The sequence below is a fragment of the Ovis aries genome, chromosome 1, assembly GCF_016772045.2.
Source record: "Ovis aries strain OAR_USU_Benz2616 breed Rambouillet chromosome 1, ARS-UI_Ramb_v3.0, whole genome shotgun sequence".
Lineage (NCBI taxonomy): Eukaryota > Metazoa > Chordata > Mammalia > Artiodactyla > Bovidae > Ovis > Ovis aries.
Window position 1 is genome coordinate 208,444,517 of NC_056054.1, and position 20,410 is coordinate 208,464,926.

The window sequence follows — 20,410 nt, forward strand, 5'->3', positions numbered from 1 at the left end:
GTGTGTTGAGTCTAGTCACATTCTCTTGAAACATTTGGTTCTGGTGACATACACTAATTATGTGCCTGGTGGCACTTAACATCCTAATATAATTATTCTTAACTTTGTTGTGAGAAGATGAATTTTTCTGATTGGGGTTACTATGTCTGGCCCAGAGTAGATGTTTAATAACATGTTTGTTGAGTGGAAGAATAAATCACTTAATGGTTTGAATTGACAATAGTTGGAATAGTCTCATTTATTATACACTTAGGACTATAGATAAGAATATAAAAAGCAGGAAGAAAATCCTTTTTTTGAAAGTCTTCCCAAAAAGCTAACTGGAAAAAAGCTATACCTATTCATTTAAAACTTCCATTGTGTCTTTATATATGTATGTGGAAATTTGAAAAGGACACCCTGAGAGAATAGAAACATCCACTCTATATTTATTAATATAAGATGTACTGTGCATCAGGTTTTCCTGTAATACTTGATATTACAGTAATTTTGATTTGTGTTAGCTTTGCCTCAAGACTTCTTCCCCTTCTTTTCTATCTCCTTGATTAAGGTTAATTTTTTAATTAAAATTTTAATATAATTTTAATTTAAAAATTAAATTTAAGGAACTTAGGGTTAAATCCTCAGCTTTTATACACGACAAATAGGCTAAGACATTGCATATGTCACATACATTTAATTTATAACACGGATGTAAAAAATATGTAGGAATGAAACAAAAATCCATTTGCTTGTAATTCCATGAATTTCTATTCCTTTTAAACATTTTTATGCATGACATTTTATGGGGTCCTGGAATTTACCATCTCAGTTTAGGTTTCTGCAATGATCACGTAGCCAGTTCGATGATAGAGCTGCAAATTGTGATCCAAAGTGTTCAGCCCAAGTGAATCTGTTTGTGACACTTGGATAAGGAACTTGGTTTCTTGCTCCAGGCAAGAATACTGGAGTGGATAGCCATTACCTTCTCCAGGGGATTTTCCTGACTCAGGGGTTGAACCCTGGTCTCCCACATTGTGGGCAGATTCTTTACTGTCTGAACCACCAGAGAAGCCCCATTGAAAAGAGGTAATGGCTGCCCCCCCAAAAAAGAGAAAATCAAGATTTTGCCAGATGGATAGTTTCCCTTGAGGAAAAGGAAGATAACGCCTGAAATAGATCAAGAAATTGTTAATGATTTCTTTGTAAAAAATGTGTTAAGCTGAGAGTGTTGAAATAGGAAATCTATAGAGAAACTCTTGTTTCCCTTCTAGTGCCTCTTTTCTCATTCTCAGGTTGTCCTTCAGAAAAACCAAAAACATCTTCATGTTTCAAATATGGGAAATAGTTTTGCTCTATTTTAAAACCAATTGGAAGGGGAATTATTTCTTTATTTATGTATTCCATCTATTATCTTTATTTTTAAAAAAGTATTTAGATGTTTTGCTTAACCAGCAAGATAATATAAATGTCATAAGTGCTTTTAGGAACTTCTTCAGGCATGAACGCACATCCTTGAACTTTCCTCCAATCGAGGGGTTTTAGACGAGAGTTTAGACCTGTAGTTCTCAGATTCCAAGAGGTGTCAGAATCACCTGAAGTGCATGTTAAACACTGGTTGCTGGGCTCCACCCTCAGAGTCTCTGATTCTTCAGGCCTAGCAAAGGGCCCACAAGTTTGCATTTCTGGCAAGTTCCTCAGTGATGCTGACGCTGCTGGGCCTCACCTTTTGAGAACCAGTGATTAGGCTATTGGGTTAAATTAGTGGCTGTCAACCGCGTTTCTTTCCTTACACAACTCATGGATAAGACATTAATTAAAATCTGAAATGCCCCAATCTAGTAGTGACAGTATTGGAGTGGGATGGGCAAGGTACTGTTGGAGAGTCAGGTATTGAGATCTTCAGGAGGTGGGTGTAGTTAGAGGTAGCCCTTTAAAGGACTGAATGTTTTCTCTCCTATCCTCTCCCTCTTTGAACCTTTCCCTCCTCCACGCCTGTTAAGAGAATCCTGGTCTGTAAGTAAGAGTGCAGATGGGGTAGGAGTAATGTAGGTCCTCTCCCAGCAAACTTCCAGCCTCTGGAGTCAGTGAGGAAGCAGTGGTGCTTTTCAAGGGGTCGAGAAGACAAAGAAGAGGTGACATGGCAGGAGAATTGAGATGCTGAGGCCTTGAACAGAATTCTTTATGGTGATAATTTTATTTTCCTTCTTTTTTAAAAAAGTATTGTTCTATCTATTGACCCATCAGCAGATGTGAATATGAACCTGAGTCGTGTTTACGATTATAGAAGTGAAGTGAAGTGAAGTTTCTCAGTCATGTCCGACTCTTTGTGATCCCATGGACTGTAGCCTACCAGGGATCACTCTTTGTGATCCCATGGACTGTAGCCTACCAGGCTCCTCTGTCCATGGAATTTTCCAGGCAAGAATACTGGAGTGGGTTGCCATTTCCTTCTCCAGGGGATCTTCCCAACCCAGGGATTGAACCCAGGTCTCCCGCATTGCAGGCAGACGCTTTACTGTCTGATCCACTACGGAAGCCCTCCGATTATAGCTTCTTCATATATTTCCCTCGTTAGGCCAAATTAGCTCTGACTTAAAGTTCTAACGATGTTTGTTTATGTGTGTTATTTAATCCCTAAAACAATCATTTAGAGGTAGATACTAGTGTCTCCCCTGTACAGATGAGGAAATTGAGACTCAGAATTTAAAACAGTTTCTGTGATCACACAGTAAGTGTAATCATACTCCAACACTTACGAGGTTGTGTGAACTGGGATGAGGTTCATAACCTCCAAAACATGTAGTTTCCTCATCTGTAAAATAAAGATGATATTAGCACTTACCTTCTGAGGTTGAATTGAGGTTGTTAAACGAGTTACTGTGAAGAGTTCTGAACAGTGTGTAAAACATAGTAAGCGCTCAGCAAATGTCATCTCTTAGTTGGCTAAATACTAAGGATCTTTTAAGTTCAGGGGTCATCCAGGTAATCTTTCCCCTATATACTATTACAGGTCAAAAATCTCTTAATCAGCTTACATGGTTGGTGTGCCATGAGAGTTGAGAATCATGAATCTAAATGGGTAGCTTGGCTTTTACAATGAGAAGGTGAAGGCTCAGAATCAGAATTTGGCTGCTTATAATCAAGAAGTTGATTTATGTTACTAGCCATGTGTCTCTCCCTCTCTCTCTGTCTCTGTCTCCATCTGTCTGTCTCTCTCGTAACTACCAATTTTGTAAGAAATTATTTGTTATACTTTAGTGGATTTGCTGTAACTTATAACGAGACAATATGCCAGTAAATTTGGAAAACTCAGCAGTTGCCACAGGACTGGAAAGGGTTAATTTTCACTCCAGTCCCAAAGAAAGGCAATGCCAAGGAATGCTCAGACTAACTCACAGTTGCACTTATCTCACATGCTAGTAAAGTAATGCTCAAAATTCTCCAAGCCAGGCTTCAACAGTACATGAACTGTGAACTTTAAATGTTCAAGCTGGATTTAGTAAAGGCAGAGGAACCAGAGATCAAATTGCCAACATCAGTTGGATTATTGAAAAAGCAAGAGAGTTCCATAAAAACATCTACTTATGCTTTATTGAATGCCAAAGCCTTTGACTGTGTAGATCACAACAAACTGGAAAATTATTCAAGAGATGGGAATACCAGACCGCTTGACCTGCCTCTTGAGAAATCTATATGCAGGTCAGGAAGCAACAGTTAGAACTGGACATGGAACAACAGATGGTTCCAAATTGGGAAAGGAGTATATGTCAAGGCTGTATATTGTCACCCTGCTTGTTTAACTTCTATGCAGAGTACATCATGAGAAACGCTGGGCTGGATGAAGCAGAGGCTGAAATCAAGATTGCCGGGAGAAATATCAATAACCTCAGATATGCAGATGAGACCACCCTTATGGAAAAGAAACCAAAGAAGAACTAAAGAGGCTTTTGATGAAAGTGAAAGAGCAGGGTGAAAAAGTTGGCTTAAAACTCAGTATTCAGAAAACTAAGATCATGGCACCTGGTCCTATCACTTCATGGCAAATAGATGTGGAAACAGTGGCTGACTTTATTTTGGGGGGCTCCAAAATCACTGCAGATAGTGACTGCAGCCATGAAATTAAAAGATGCTTACTCCTTGAAAGAAAAGTTATGACCAACGTACACAGCATATTTAAAAGCAGAGACATTACTTTGCCAACAAAGGTCCGTCTAGTCAAAGCTATGGGTTTTCCAGTAGTCACGTATGGATGTGAGAGTTGGACTGTGAAGAAAGCTGAGCGCCAAAGAATTGATACTTTTGAACTGTGGTGTTGGAGAAGACTCTTGAGAGTCCCTTGGACAGCAAGGAGATCCAACCAGTCCATCCTAAAGGAAATCAGTCCTGAATATTCATTGGAAGGACTGATGCTGAAGCTGAAACTAATACTTTGGCCACCTGATGTGAAAAACTGACTCATTGGAAAAGACCCTGATGCTGGAAATGATTGAGGGTGGGAGGAGAAGGGGACAACAGAGTATGAGATGATTGGATGGCATCACCGACTCAGTGGATGTGAGTTTGAGTAAACTCCGGGAGTTGGTGATGGACAGGGAGGCCTAGCTTGCTGCAGTCCATGGGGTCACAAAGAGTTGGACCTGACTGAGCAACTGAACTTAGCTGAATTGAACTGAACTGATAATGAGACTGTGATTAATCACTGCATAATAGATTGTACTTACTGGAAAAGTGTTCCTTTCTTGGGAATGCCTCAGACATCTTTTAGATAAACTGTTATTTGCTTTTAAAAGAGAGTCTCTTACCCATAATTTGGAGATCCAAAATGCTTTGAAACCGCAGGGTTTTGTTTTTTTCTTGTATCATTAGTGGCAAAACCGTATGTAATTTGAACTCATTTGATGGTACAGCCTAACTTGAACTAATGTGAAACTGTTGCTAGTCCATCTTTTCCCCACTTGATTGTGAAGATACTTATATTTTGCTGCAGAAATATTCCTTCTGGATTATGTGGGTGCTGCCACAAAGTCCAGTTGGGGTGTTATGAAATATGTGTTGATACAATAAGCTCTCAGATTCTGAATTGGCCTTTAGGGCTCAGGATAATGGATTATGGACCTAGGTGAATGTGCACTTAAATTGCTGTTTTCCCTCTTGGACTGCCGACTCCTGGAGAGTAATTCATGTGTAGTCTGGGTTCTTGGCATATAATAGGCATTCAGCAAATGGCTGGTGAGAAAATGAACTTTGCCGGGAATAGCAGTTAGGTGAAGGGAAACAGTGTTGAGAGCAGCATCTTATTTTTTCCTGGAGCACAGACAAAACAGACTGCCTTCAGTTTATAAGAGGCTGAATTGTGTTACTTTGGGGGTACTTAAAAATGTTCAGTGTAATGAGAAATTTGGTAGCAAAATAAAAAACTCAGTGCCTGTATTGTGTCAAGCATCTCTTCTGTTTTCTTCTGTGATTCACTTGTCTCATACAACTCTAGATTTTTGACTCATGAGGAAAGCCACATGGAGTATTTGTAATTGGAAGACTACTTGGGGTGGGTAAGCAAATATGTTTTTAAATTCCTTGGTGAAAATGATTATAAAAACTTCTGATTTTTATATGATTATATGAATAATTATAAAAACAAGTACCTTAACTAATTCATTATGAGCTTATGGGTTTTTTAAAAAAAAATAAAGTATAGGAGTTATGAATCAGGATTACAAAGAAAAGCAGAACATTAGAGAATTTAATTAAAAATAGTAAACTCCAGCCTTTCTGATAAACTCTAGTAAGTAAAAGTAGTTTATACTTAAAATTTTAAAGTACAATTTAAAATATTCTTTCCTGCCTTACATGAGTTTTTAAGATCCATATGAAAATTATTAGTAGCTAAGAAATACTTGTATGTCTTTGACTCATGTGGGTTAAAATAGCTGTTTGCTAACAGAGCAGTATAATTGTACAGTCTACATAATGCCTTGCTTTAGTAAAAATTCTGTGGACATTTAAAGAAATGGAGAGAGGAGAATGTTTGAATTATACAACTATGTTTTTTTTTTTTCATTTCCTTTAATAAATTGGCTTGGGTACAATAACCCATTGGTATTTTTTGATATTTGTTACTGGTACAGCTGAACTTTTAAAAAGATAACTGACAGGCTGCCTTCTGCTCAACTAACAGTGCTTTCACTGTGTGATCAAGTAATTTGAAATGTGTTAAATGAACCAAATATTCATGTTGAAAAAGAACTTAGTCAAGAAGTTATAGTAATTGAAAGAGCACTATGCTTATATCAAACTAATTGCTGTTAAATTATTAGTTTCAAATTGCTTTAGTAACTTCAGTACCATTTCAGAGACTGTGATAAACAACTCTGATTGGACCTTGACCAAAAATCAGCATTAGTGAAATTCCTTGACCATAACCTTCTGATGATTTTTATGTGTTTTTGTAAAGGAAGGTAGAGATGGCTCCTATGTATCTCATACACTTTTGTAACTTCCCTTCCTCCCAAGAGGGAAATTTCTTAACAGTTGGTTGAGGATAGATCTGGAAAAACATAAGTATTTAAGAAATGAATTGAGGAGTGGGGGCAGGAGGGACGAGTCCGCAGTGATGCAGAGAAGGAATAGTCAGTCAAGTACTAGGAAGATCTAGGAAGTGAAGAGTCTGGAAAGCTATTGGAGTAAAGCTTGAATAAGAAGGGAGTGTCATTAGATTCAGCGGAGAGAATTAATGAAATGCCCTTGCATGGAGTCAAAGGAGAGTGGTTAAGACTGGCTTCCAGAGTCACACAGGCTTGGATTCATGTCCTGACTTTGCTTCTAATCTTAGGCAAATCGTTGAACCTAATCTCAGCTTCTTTTTGTCTTTATTTTTATTTCATTCCATTACTTTTATTATTTCCCAGTGGACTTAAGGTGTGTTAAAAAGTATAACTGAGTCATACTGAAACGTTTAAGATTATTTTGTTTGTTCTTCTTTTGAGCAAAAATCGATTTAGATTGGGTACTGCCAAACCAGAAGTGGTTAGAGGTGCTCCGCCACCCACCTATGGAGGCAGGGTTAAGACTTGTATAGAGAAGAGGAGGAAGGGGAGCAAGGGTATTATTTGATTGGCTGTAGCTTCTATGGTTTTTCCAGTAGTCACGTATGGATGTGAGAGTTGGACTATAAAGAAAGCTGAGCGCCGAAGAATTGATGCTTTTGAACTACGGTGTTGGAGAAGACTCTTGAGGGTCCCTTGGACTGCAAGGAGATCCAGCCAGTCCATCCTAAAGGAAATCAGTCCTGAATATTCATTGGAAGGACTGATGCTGAAGCTGAAACTCCAATACTTTGGCCACCTCATGCAAAGAGCTGACTCATTTGAAAAGACCCTGATGCTGGGAAAGATTGAAGGCACGAGGAGAAGGGGACGACAGAGGATGAGATGGTTGGATGACATCACCAACTCAATGGACATGAGTTTGAGTAAGCTCCGGGAGTTGATGATGGACAGGGAGGCCTGGCGTGCTGCAGTCCATGGGGTCGCAAAGAGTCAGACATGACTTAGTGACTGAACCGAACTGAGCTTACATGGTTGCCTTATTTGGTAAACTAGTTAGCTGTAATTGGTTGTCCTTAGGTTTCGATTTCTTAACCTTGAGGCATTTATATGCTTAGGTTTCAGTTTGCTTACACAGGCTGCTTCCCAGGTGGCTCAGATGGTAAAGTGTCTGCCTGCAATTTGGGAGATGTGGGTTCATTCCCTGGGTCAGGAAGATTCCCTGGAGAAGGAAATGGCAACCCACTCCAGTACTCTTGCCTGGAAAATTCCATGAAGGGAGGAGCCTTGTAGGCTACACTTCACGGGGTCTCAAACAGTCAGACACAACTGAGCAACTTCACTTTCTTTTTCTTCAGACAGGCTGCTAAGATATTAGAATCACCTCAGTCTAATGGCTTCCTTGTTTGATTGAACTTGTCCAAGAGTTGTATTAATTGTAAATATATTCATGGATCCATGTATGATTCACTTTTATGTATTTATATTTGCTTGTTTGTTGATAATATAGAAACACCTATAAAGCAAATACCCAACTCAGGAATTTGTAAAATAACAATTGCTTGCAACTACTTGTGTGTTCCTTCCTCCTATTTTATCATTCTCTTGCTTCAGAAAAGTTTTATTGGATATGTATACACTCCTTGGAAGAAAAGTTATGACCAACCTAGATAGCATATTGAAAAACAGAGACATTACTTTGCCAACAAAGGTCCGTCTGGTCAAAGCTATGGTTTTTCCAGTGGTCATGTATGGATGTGAGAGTTGGACTGTGAAGAAAGCTGAGCGCCAAATAATTGATGATTTTGGACTGTGGTGTTGGGGAAGACTCTTGAGAGTCCCTTGGACTGCAAGGAGATCCAACCAGTCCATTCTGAAGGAGATGAGCCCTGGGATTTCTTTGGAGAAAATGATGCTAAAGCTGAAACTCCAATACTTTGGCCACCTCACACGAAGAGTTGACTCTTTGGAAAAGACTCTGATGCTGGAAGGGATTGGGAGCAGGAGGAGAAGGGGACATCAGAGGATGAGATAGCAAGATGGCATCACTGACTTGATCGACGTGAGTCTGAGTGAACTCCGGGAGTTGGTGATGGACAGGAAGGCCTGGCGTGCTGCGATTCATGGGGTCGCAAAGAGCTGGACACGACTGAGCAACTGAACTAAACTGATAGACTCCTAAACAATGTATTATTTAGTTTTAGTTGCTTATGCATTTTGTAAAAATTGTTACGCTGGTATGTGTCTTCGGGAACTTGCTTTTTTCCTCTTAGCAGAATTTTTCAGATTTGTCTATGTTGTATATACCTATAGCTCATTCATTTTTACTGCAATGTAATAAATCACTGTAAAAACAGTGTAGTTATCCATTTCCCTATTGGCAGGTATTTTATTGCTATTATAGGTAATGCTGTATAAATCCAGCTCTTGAGCACATGAGTATATGTACTTAAGTTTCTTTTAGGGCTCATCTATCCAGAAGTGGAATTAAATTATCAGATTGAAAGGTACACATATCATCACCCATGGTAGATATTGCCAGATTGCTTCCCAAAGAGCTATTCCGTCAGAATGTTATCATTTTCCCACAGCTTTGCCACCTCCTGGATGAGGGGGAAAAATTTTTGTTAATCTGAAAGGTATGAAGTTGTTTATTTTCATTTCCCTCTTAACTTGAGGTTGAGTGTCTTCTTGTTTGTATATTGGCTTCCACTGGTTTTCCTGCTGTGATCTGCTGTTTGTATCTTTGCACATTTTTCTTTTGGGTCGTCAGTCTTTTTTATTACTAGCTTGAAGGAATTGCTTTTAAATTCTAGGTGCTGTGGATGTAAAACAGATTGACTGCCAGATATTTCCCTAAGAGGAGTTTTTTGGATTTATTGTAGAGAATTGCAGTTCAGGGTGTGTAACCTTGGCAAATCATGTGCCAGTCTCACCGGGCAAGGAAAGGGGAACTCTTTTATGGAGTTGAAAAGGAAGTTGAGTAGGCTGTAGTAAACAGAGTCCTTGGCTTTCCATTAGCTGTGTCCTTGCCGGGAAAGAAGAATGCATCTTCCTTGGGGGTTCTGTGATGTCACAGGGTGCGAGAGCTCCCTCTTGCTGTCTCCCAACTCTCCTCTTGCTGTCTCCCAACAATTACTAAATTTCTGTTTGTTAATTCTTTACAATGCTAATCCTTTAGTTAAATTTTAGCTTGCAACTGTCCTTTCTCACTCAATCTATGTCTTGGTTTTTTGTTTTTTTTCTTTCTTTCTCTTTGGTGTAGAGTCTAAGTTCTTCTCATCATGCACACACTGTACTTACACAACTGAAGAGGCTAGCTCTTGTAGCTGACCTTTCCTCCTCTCCTCTGTGCTTTTGTTTATAAAGGTAATTGTTAAAAGCATCGTCAACTCTGTGTGTGTGTGTGTATGCATCAGACTGTTAGACTGTTTAATAAGCCTGGAGGGTGATTCTACTTCCATATGTTGGGAGCTGGTTTTTTTTGTGTGTGTTTTTTTTTTTTTTTAAGTGGTGTGTTTGATTCCTCTTTGTCTTCAGTTTTGGGGCTACTTGCCAGGTCTGAGTCTCTAGGAGAAGCTCTACTCAATTTTCTATTATACATATAACCAGTGGAGATGATATATTTTAATTTCAGTCTATAATCACTTTTTTTTTTGGTCAGTAACTCAGGAAAAGTCTTATGAGAGAATGTTTTTGGTTTACTCACTTCTCAGGTTGGGATCTTGATTATTTTAAATACTTTAGATTTAAATTATTTTAAATACTTTAGATAAGACTTTTCCTTATCTATTTGTTGTTATTCAGTCACTCAGTCTGTTTAACTCTTTGAACTGAAGCACGCCAGGCTTCCCTGTCCTTCACCATCTCCTGGAGTTTGCTTAAACTCATGTCCATTGAGTTGGTGATGCCATGCAACCGTCTCATCCTCTGTTGTCTCCTTCCTGCCTTCAGTCTTTCCCAGCATCAGGGTCTTTTCCAATTAGTTGGCTCTTTGCATCAGGTGGCCAAAGTATTGGAGCTTCAGCATCAGTCCTTCCAAAGAACACCCAGGACTGATCTCCTTTAGAATGGACTGGTTGGATCTCCTTGCAGTCCAACGGACTCTTAAGATTCTTCTCCAACACCACATTTCAAAAGCATCAATTTTTCGGCGCTCAGCCGCTTTAATGGTCCAACTTTCACATCCATACATGACTAGTGGAAAAACTTTCCACTAGCTTTGACTAGACGGACGTTTGTCGGCAAAGTAATGTCTCTGCTTTTTTAATACACTGTCTAGGTTGGTCATAGCTTTCCTTCCAAGGAGCAAGCATCTTTAAATTTCATGGCTGCAGTCAGCATCTGCAGTGATTTTGGAGCCCAAGAAAATAAGGTCTGTCTCTGTTTCCATTGTTTCCCCATTTATTTGCCATGAAGTGATGGGACTGGATGCTATGATCTTTGTTTTTTGAATGTTGAGCTTTAAGCTAACTGTTTCACTCTCCTCTTTCACCTTCATCATGAGGCTCTTTAGTTCCTCTTCACTTTATGCCATAAGGGTGGTGTCATCTGCATATCTGAGATTATTGACATTTCTCCTGGCAATCTTGATTCCAGCTTGTGTTTCATCCAGCCCAGCATTTTGCATGAGGTACTCTGCATATAAGTTAAATAAGCAAGGTGAAAATATACAGCCTTGACGTATTCCTTTCCCAATTTGGAACCAGTCTGTTGTCCCATGTCTGGTTCTAATTGTTGCTTCTTGACCTGCATACAGATTTCTCAGGAGGCAGGTAAGGTGGTCTGGTATTCCCATCTCTTGAAGAATTTCCCACAATTTGTTGTGATCCACACAGTCAAAGTCTTCAGCATAGTCAGTGAAGCAGAAGTAGATGTTTTTCTGGAATTCTCTGCTCTTAGTCTGCCTAGCTATACCCAGTGAAGACCTTTTCTTTAGTGGATGACTATCTGACTGGTTTTCCATCTCCTGTCATTATTTTCCATATTTTTCTTTTCCCCACATGGGATTCACGATGCTTTATAAAATGGTTTGCCACTTACCTTATTTCTGTCCTTTATTAATGATTGTGGGTGCAAAGGACTACAGGAGGGCAAGTAGTCTGATAACTTTGTTTTCTCCCAACCAAAATAAATGCCCATAGAGACTTTGCCTCTCTGCTTTTGAGCATGCTGTTAGGTGTATAGTTTGAGGGAGCTACTTAGTAAATTATGCCTCATGCAACAATATTGCCCTCCAGAATTCACAATTTTTGTAGCTATATATCCATAGAGCCATTTCCAATAACCAGATTGGCCACTTCTTGAGATCTTCCTCCTTCAAAGCATTTTATTAGGATTTACCATATTAGGTTTCATCTGAGGGTATCCTTTTGCCTCTTTTTACTCTTATCAGCCCCTGGACTTGTCTGGAAGTAGTTTATAATCCACTAGTCTCTTCTGGATGTAGTTTTTTGGTTGGGGGAGGTATATTCTCAGGAATACGACAGTTGTCAGATGAGACAAAAACATCAACAGAAAGTCTGTTTAATCAAAATATTCTCCCTCGTTAGTGACAGAACTAATAAAAATGGATCAGGTAGGGGCTCTCCAAGAAACAGAATCAGGCATGACTTTCTTAACAGAAGAGAATCCACTTTGATCTAAGCCATTTTGTGCTTGAACAGGTCTCAGTAATTGATGATCTAAGGGAACAAAGTGGTCATGTATGGATGTGAGAGTTGGACTGTGAAGAAAGCCGAGCACCGAAGAATTGATGCTTTTGAACTGTGGTGTTGGAGAAGACTCTTGAGAGTCCTTTGGACTGCAAGGAGATCCAACCAGTCCATTCTAAAGGAGATCAGTCCTGGGTGTTCTTTGGAAGGAATGATGCTAAAGCTGAAACTCCAGTACTTTGGCCACCTCATGTGAAGAGTTGACTCATTGGAAAAGACTTTGATGCTGGGAGGGATTGGGGGCAGGAGGAGAAGGGGACATCAGAGGATGAGATGGCAAGATGGCATCACTGACCTGATGGACGTGAGTTTGAGTGAACTCCGGGAGTTGGTGATGGACAGGGTGGCCTGGCGTGCTGTGATTCATGGGGTCGCAAAGAGTCAGATATAAAGGAGTCTGACACGACTGAGCGACTGAACTGATACTGAACTGATAATGGAACAAATGGCAACCCACTCCAGGTATTTTTGCCTTGAGGGTTCCATGGACAGAGAAGCCTGGAGGGCTGTGTAGTCGACAGGGTCACAAGAGTCAGACACTTAGTGACTAAACCAAGGGAACAAAAGAATGTCAGGCAAGAGAAGTAGCAATAGCAAAGATAATGTATCAGTTTTAAAGACTACCAGTTTTGTTTCATTGGTGAAGATTAGCCCAAAGGGCTCGAGATCAACTAGAACCTAAGGGATGATGATATTGACCTTTTCTGACCCTTGTGACTTTAGTCAACTAAAATTTAGTCTCTGTAGACCAGCCAGGCCCCTTCATGAATCTGCATGAACCCTTAGCTTAAAACTGCCTTAGTTTTGCTGCTGGGGAGATAACTGCTTCGGGAAAGATCCCCTGTGTTCTCCTTACCTGCTGTAAGTAGTAAATCTTCCTTCCAGTTTTTAAGTTGGTTGTGTCTTCTGGTGCAACACCCACCAGGAGGTGAACCCGGTTTTCAAGTAACACTAATCAGTTTTCATTAAAGAACGAAAAGTTAGTTCTTGTTTTTAGCGACAGGCTTGAAAGGCAGGGAAGGCTGCTGTGATATTTTTCAGAGATGAAAATTATGTGGTTGTTGTTTAGCAGAAGAAAAGTAATTTTCCCTCTTACCTTTCTGAGCTCTCGGCTGGGATGTCCTGTAATAAAAGATGAACAGGAGGAAAACAGAAGTATATTGTGAGATACCCAGGGAAAAATGAGTAACGCCCTGAGGTACCCAGGCCACCAGCTTAAATACCATCTTCAGCTAAAGACAGAAGGAAGTTTGGGAGGTTAGAGGGTGGAAACCAGTCTTGAGAGGTTCCTAGGAAAAGCAAGGGTAAGGTTTGATGTGCAGATTGAAGACCTTGCCTTCTCCAATGATAAGACTTGTCATTTGGAGTCATCCCTCACTTATGATACCAAGAAGTACCCTTAAAGTTGGAGATTCCCTTCATAGATGTTACTTTCCATTTCAAAGGGGGTAACTTCTACTGTTGTTTTCAGAGTTGCTCTCGTGTCTGTTTTTTCTCAAAATAATCCTCCTGCCCAAGAGGCATATTTTGGGGTGGCATATTTTGCTACCCTTCACTGGGTGCAAGCATCACAAGGGTTCTGATTTTGCTGTTGGGAAATTTTCTCAGAAAGTCCATTGCCTTATAATTGCCCCCTTATTTTCTATTATGCCTTAAACTTATGCTTAAACTTAGCTGAAGTTTAAGTTTTCTATTAAATAGAATATGAAGTTTACTATTAAATATGAAGTTTTCTGTTATGCTTAAACTTAGCTGAAGTCATTGGGCATGAGACTTGAGAATTCAGAATTCCGTATGAGGATATAGACTCAGATAAAGACAAGTCTGTTTGAAAGTTCCTCAAAAAAGGTCTGTAAGTGATGGTGAAACATAGAATCAGGGAGTTTTTTCTTTTTTTTTCTTAAAGGGAGAGACTTGAGTGTGTAGCCCCTAATGGAACGGATGCAATTAGAAGTGAAATGCTCCCCACAGGGTGTTTGTTGAATGAAAATGAGGATGTATGACTTTACAGTAGACACACTAGCTTTCAAAGCCTGAATACACTGATCAATCGTAGCTTCACTAATAGCAGCATAGACAGTAAGTTCATTCTGATGTAATATGAAGTCTAGTCTCACCTAAGAGTATTCTTGCCAAACACATTTAGCTTGAATATCATCTAGCCTGTAGATGTAACTTCTTCCAATTTATAGATATTACAGAGGATAGAGAAGTGATACCATGAAGAAGTTAACAGAATGTGAGATGTTCTACAGGATAGGTCTCTCCAATAACTCTATTATCATAGAGAAAAAGGAAAGCAGGAGATGGATTCTTCTAGATGGAGAGATTTAGGAAATATAACTAAATGTATTATAGAGTCCTTAGTTGGATCTTGATTTGAACAACTCTGACATAAAAGACCTTGGTGTGATAATGGGGGAAATTTGAAAATGGACTGGGTATTAGTTACTAGATAATTGTTAATATGGGAGGTTTGTTACTGGTATTAAGGTTTAGTAGGAAAATGTCTTGATATTTTTGGAAATGTGTACTGAAATATTTTAAAGTAGTTTGATATCTGTGTTTTAAAAAATTTATGGAAGTATAAAAATTTATTTTATTTATATTTGATTTATAATGTGTTACTTTCTGCTATATAGCACAGTGATTCAGTTATACACAAATGTATATATTGTTTTTCATGTTCTTTCCCATTATAGTTTATCACAGGGTATTGAATATAGTTCCCTATGCTATATAGTAGGACCTTGTTTATCCATATATAGTTTGTGTCTGCTAATCCCTAACTCCCAATCCATCCTACCCACGCCTCTCCCCTTTGGCAGCCACAAGTCTGTTTTCCTTGTCTGCAAGTCTGTTTTTGTTTTGTATTAATAGATAAGTTCATTTCTGTCATATTTTAGATTCCATATATAAGTGATATCTTAAGGTATTGTGATATCTTATGGTATTTGTCTTTCTCTGTCTGACTTATTTCACTTAGTATCATAATCTCTGGGTCCATCCATGTTGCTGCAAATGGCATTACTTTATTCTTTTTTTGGCTGAGTAATATTCCACTGTAGATATGTAGCATATTTTCTTTATCCATTGATGTCTGTGATTGACTTTAAAATACTTCAGCAAAAGGAACAAAAGTTGGAACAAATACAGTAACAATATTAACAATTTGTAAACCTTCATGGTGGACATTATGGATGTCCGTTATACAGATTTCTCTGCCTCTTTCTGTGTTTGCAATTTTTCTAAATAAAAAGACAAAAACAGTTGAGAAAAGTGAGAGTTTCATGAACTAGGTGAAAAGGGATAATCAGAAGTATAAGGTTACTAAAAAGATAGGGATAGATAGAATTTAAATCTCAGGGGGAAGAATTGACCCAAATGACAGAAAACTCAGCTCCTCTATCATGAGGAGGAGGAAGCTCCTTCTGTTAAGGAAGGAAACTCCTTCTGTTAAGCTTCTATTAAAGAAGCTCCTTCTTCCCTTCTATTATGAGAATCGTTGATACTGAGCAGACGCAATGGGTGAAAAGCTGCATAGAGTAGCCAGCTAAAAAGCTTGCTTGTATAAACTTGTAGTAGAACTAATGTGCCCTCCCCTGTTTGACTTTTCAGTCAGTGTTTGGTGGTTTGAGCGCTGACTGAAAGAAAGGAGGGTGTTGGGGTTGTTGAAGCTGTGATTTTTGTCTGTTGAATGTGACCAAATAGAAGGGCAGGGGAAACTAGGGTGCTGGCAGAGTTGTCCGTGAAGTGCTGGACCTGGAATCTAGCCTGAGTGAGAAGGAAAGTGCAACTTGGAACTCAAAGATGAGAAAGTTCTAGAGATCTAATGCACAGCATAGTGATTGCAGTCAGCCATGCTGTATTATGTACTTTAAAGCTGCTGAGAGACTAGACCTTAAATATTCTCTCCATAAAATAGAAATGATAATTATGTGATGCAAGAGAGGTGTTAATGCTTTGGTGGTGATCATATTGCAAAATACCAAATCAGCACGTTGTACATCTTAGATTTACACAAGGGGTAAAGGGGTCCAGTTGGGTGCATATGTGCTATCAGTGAAGGTTGTTCTGAGAACTAACATTTGAATCGAGGTAAAGGTGCAACAAATGAAAATATCAGGGGCGAGAGGCTTCCAGGCAGAGGTAAGAGCAGGTGCTGAGACTGAAGCAGGAGCCTGCCTAGTGTGTTCACTAAGAAAACTTTGTAATGTTAAGAAGGCTTTTGCGTGTCTGGACCAGAGAGAGGGGGAAGAGGGAGCAGAGATATCATGTTAGAGGGATATATAACAGATTGTGTAAGACTCTGCATTGATGTTGTTGTTTAGTTGCTAAGTTGTGTCCAACTCTTTGTGACCCCATGGACTGTCTCCCACCAGGCTGCTCTGTGCATTGGATTTCCCAAGCAAGGAAACTGGAGCAGGTTACCATTTCCTTCTCCAGGGAATCTTTCTAACCCAGGGATTGAACATGCATCCCCTGCATTGCAGACAGATTCTACTGCTGAGCCACCAGGGAGGCATAAAGCTTTGTAGGTCAAGATAAACAGACTTTACGCTGAGTGGAGTGAAAAGCTATTGTAGAATTTCAAGCAGAAGAGTGACTTGTATTTTCAAAGGATCACTAGTTTGCTATGTTTAGAATAGACTGGAGAGTGGGCAAGGGAGATAGGAAGGAGACCCGGTGAATGATAGTGGTGACTTAGACCAAGGTTGGAGAAGGCAATGGCACCCCACTCCAGTACTCTTGCCTGGAAAATCCCATGGATGGAAGAGCCTGGTAGGCTGCAGTCCATGGGGTCGTGAAGAGTTGGACACGACTGAGCAACTTCACTTTCACTTTTCACTTTCACGCATTGCAGAAGGAAATGGCAGCCCACTCCAGTGTTCTTGCCTGGAGAATCCCAGGGACGGGGAAGCCTGGTGGGCTGCCGTCTATGGGGTCGCACAGAGTCGGCCACCACTGAAGCGACTTAGCAGCAGCAGCAGACCAAGGTAGAGTAGAGGTAATCAGAGTTGGTCAAATCCTGGCTGTTTTTTGAAAGAATGCCTGACATGATTTGCTGGTGGATTAGAGGTAGGATATAAAAGAAACTGAACAGAGAAGGGTGACTCCAAGGTTTTTGGCTTAAACATTTGAAAGGACAGAATTGCCATTTACAGAGATGAGAAAGACTTCAGGATGGTGTGGGGTTCACTTTTGAAGTAAGTTGAGGTGCCTTTTAGGCATCTAGGTCCGAATGTCTCTTGGTATCTTTGGAACTGTTGTAAAGTGTTTCTCACTGGACTCAGTTCTAGTACTAATTGTCTGTAATTTAGTCTTGAATACTACTACTCAAGGTGTCTCTTCCATCCTCTCATCCCATTCCTCCATAAAATCTTAAGTAAATAATCTAGGTCTGTATTTACTAAGCCATTTTAAGTTCTAGTAGTAATGATTGCATTTGAGATCAGAAGAACCAATTATATGTCAGTATTTAAAAAGTAGGTTAATATGTAAACAGAGAAGTGAATCAGTCTTCCTCTTTCTCTTTTGTACAGGGCTTTGATTTGTTAGTTTCTACCGTGAGGAAATTCAAGGATGAGTGAGCTGGAACAACTGAGGCAGGAAGCCGAGCAGCTACGGAATCAGATCCAGGTAAGAGCAAACTTTTTCATTTTGAAACTGTATTAACACTTTTATGAACTACTAGTGATGAACAGTGGAGAAGGCAATGGCACCCCACTCCAGTGCTCTTGCCTGGAAAATCCCGTGGATGGAGGAGCCTGGTGGGCTGCAGTCCATGGGGTCGTGAAGCGACTTAGCAGCAGTGATGAACAAAATTTGAATATTAGTTTGCATATATTAAATAATTTTTGAAGTGAGAAATGGTCACTTTGTTTTTATCATGCCTCTAAAGAACACCCCAAAAGACATTTCTAACAAATACCTATGTGGACCAGTGACCTCTCTGTCCCTAAGAGGTTAATATTGTACATGTAATCCCTGCTGACATCATCCTCTTCTACTCACCTGGAATCACAGAATTAGTGCTTTTGAACTGTGGTGTTGGAGAAGACTCTTGAGAGTCTCTTGGACTGCCACTAAGTCACTTCAGTCATGTCCGACTGCAAGGAGATCAAACCAGTCAATCCTAAAGGAAATCAACCCTGAATATTCATTGTAAGGACTGATGCTGAAGCTGACGCTCCAATACTTTGGCCACCTGATGTGAAGAGCTAACTTATTAAAAAAGACCCTGATGCTGGGAAAGACTGAAGGCAGGAGAAGAGGATGACAGAAGATGAGCTGGTTGGATAGCATCATCAACTCAATGGACATGAGTTTGAGCAAGCTCCAGGACATGGTTAAGGACAGGGAGGCCTGGAGTGCTGCAGTCCATGGGGTCTCAAGGAGTCAGACAGACTGAACAACAACAATACAATGAGGCAGATATTATATTGTAATATACTACAAAATTAATCTCTAAAACGTTAGATTGCAGAAAAATATTAAAAGTAATTAGTGGCATAATGCTGCTTCTAAGTCGCTTTAGTTGTGTCCAACTCTGTGACCCCATGGACTGTAGCCCTTCAGGCTCTTCTGTCCTTGGGGTTCTGCAGGCAAGAATTCTGGAGTGGGTTGCTGTTTCCTGCTCCAGGGGATCTTCCTAACCCAGGAATCAAACCCGTGTCTCTTTTGTCTCCTGCATTGTCTGGCGAGTTCTTTACCACTTGCGCCACTTGGGAAGTCCAGTGGCATAATAAAGACAAGTCTGTCTGCTTTACTCTTGGAAGTCAACTCAAAACAGTAACGAGCATGAGGAACAAATACAACTTCATCTTTAACAAAATTTTAAAACACTCAGAACTTCAACCCTAATATAAGGAGGGAAAGTCATCAAATATCAGGGTGTGGACAGGCTCTAAAAGGAGAATTCTGAGGCTGTGAATCTTATATTCCCACAGGGACAGCATCATTCCTTTCTTTTGGAACAATGGAAACATGCTTCTCTGGACTGAAGAATAGCAAGGAAGGCAGAGATAAAAAGGAAAGGGTATAGACATGCCATCTTTTAGGAAGCTCTTGGTGAGCAGGGTAGAGGAGAGACTAAATTGTGTGTAGTGTGGTGCTACCTACTTTCCACAGGGAAAAGTAAGAGTTAACTTGTAAATGAAGAACCTCATTATGAAGCAGGAAGAATCCAAGTTATTAGTAACTTGGAGCACTCCTGTGATCCTCCAGTATGAGCGATATGAATCTTTTGCAGCAGTAATTTCAGAATACTTACCTAATTTAAAAGTTAAGATTTTTAAAAAAAGGAACAATTATAGGATCTATGCAAAGGTATTACAGGAAGGAGAGGAAGGGAGTAGAAAAAACAAGGGGTGGGTAAAGAACAGTCAGCAGAAAAATGTTGATATGAGTGGATTAAAACTATAATCAGTCTTCAGTTCAATTGCTCAGTCATGGACTCTGCGACCCTGTGGAGCGCAGCATGCCAGGCCTCCCTGTCCATCACCAATTCCCAGAGTTTACCAAACTCATGTCCATTGAGTCGGTGATGCCATCCAACCATCTCATCCTCTGTCATCCCCTTTTCCTCCCTTCAGTCTTTCCCAGCATCAGGGTCTTTTCCAACAAGGCAATTCTTTGCCTCAGGTGGCCAAAGTATTGGAGTTTCAGTTTCAACATCAGTCCTTCCAATGAACACTCAGGACTGATATCCTTTAAGATATACTGGTTGGATCTCCTTGCAGTCCAAGGGACTCTCAAGAGTCTTCTCCAACACCACAGTTCAAAAGCATCAATTCTTTGGTGCTCAGCTTTCTTTATAGTCCAACTCTCACATCCATACATGACCACTGGAAAAACCATAGCCTTAACGAGATGGACCTTTGTTGGCAAAGTAATGTTTCTGCTTTTTAATATGCTGTCTAGGTTGGTCATAACTTTGCTTCCAAAGAGCAACCAGTCTTATTCCCAGGAATTCAGGAAGTTAATAATTTAGGTGTGAATGAGAACTCTGAGTGGATACCTTAGGTGTCTAAACAAAGCTGTCAAAGGGGGATTTATTTTGCCTGGGATGATCAGAGAAGGCTTCATAGGCTAATCTCTGAGTTAGATGTTGCTGCCACCACCAGATCTCTTTATCTCACTTGTTCCAGATCCTGAGCAGGAATGACTGAC

At 39.9% G+C, this 20,410-nt stretch overlaps 1 protein-coding gene across 2 annotated transcripts in view; it reads left to right on the plus strand.

Moving 5' to 3' along the window:
* GNB4 (G protein subunit beta 4) overlaps window positions 1-20,410 on the plus strand; it is a 69,866-nt gene that overhangs the window by 15,763 nt on the left and 33,693 nt on the right. Inside the window, exons 1-2 of one of the 2 annotated variants that reach the window (XM_060393440.1) lie at window positions 12,196-12,700; window positions 17,782-17,878. In XM_060393440.1, the coding sequence (XP_060249423.1) occupies window positions 17,822-17,878 (57 nt within the window). In that variant the 5' untranslated portion in view covers window positions 12,196-12,700; window positions 17,782-17,821. Of the gene's footprint in view, window positions 1-12,195; window positions 12,701-17,781; window positions 17,879-20,410 lie in introns of those variants that run through there. The other variant, XM_004003133.6, reaches the window with a different exon arrangement.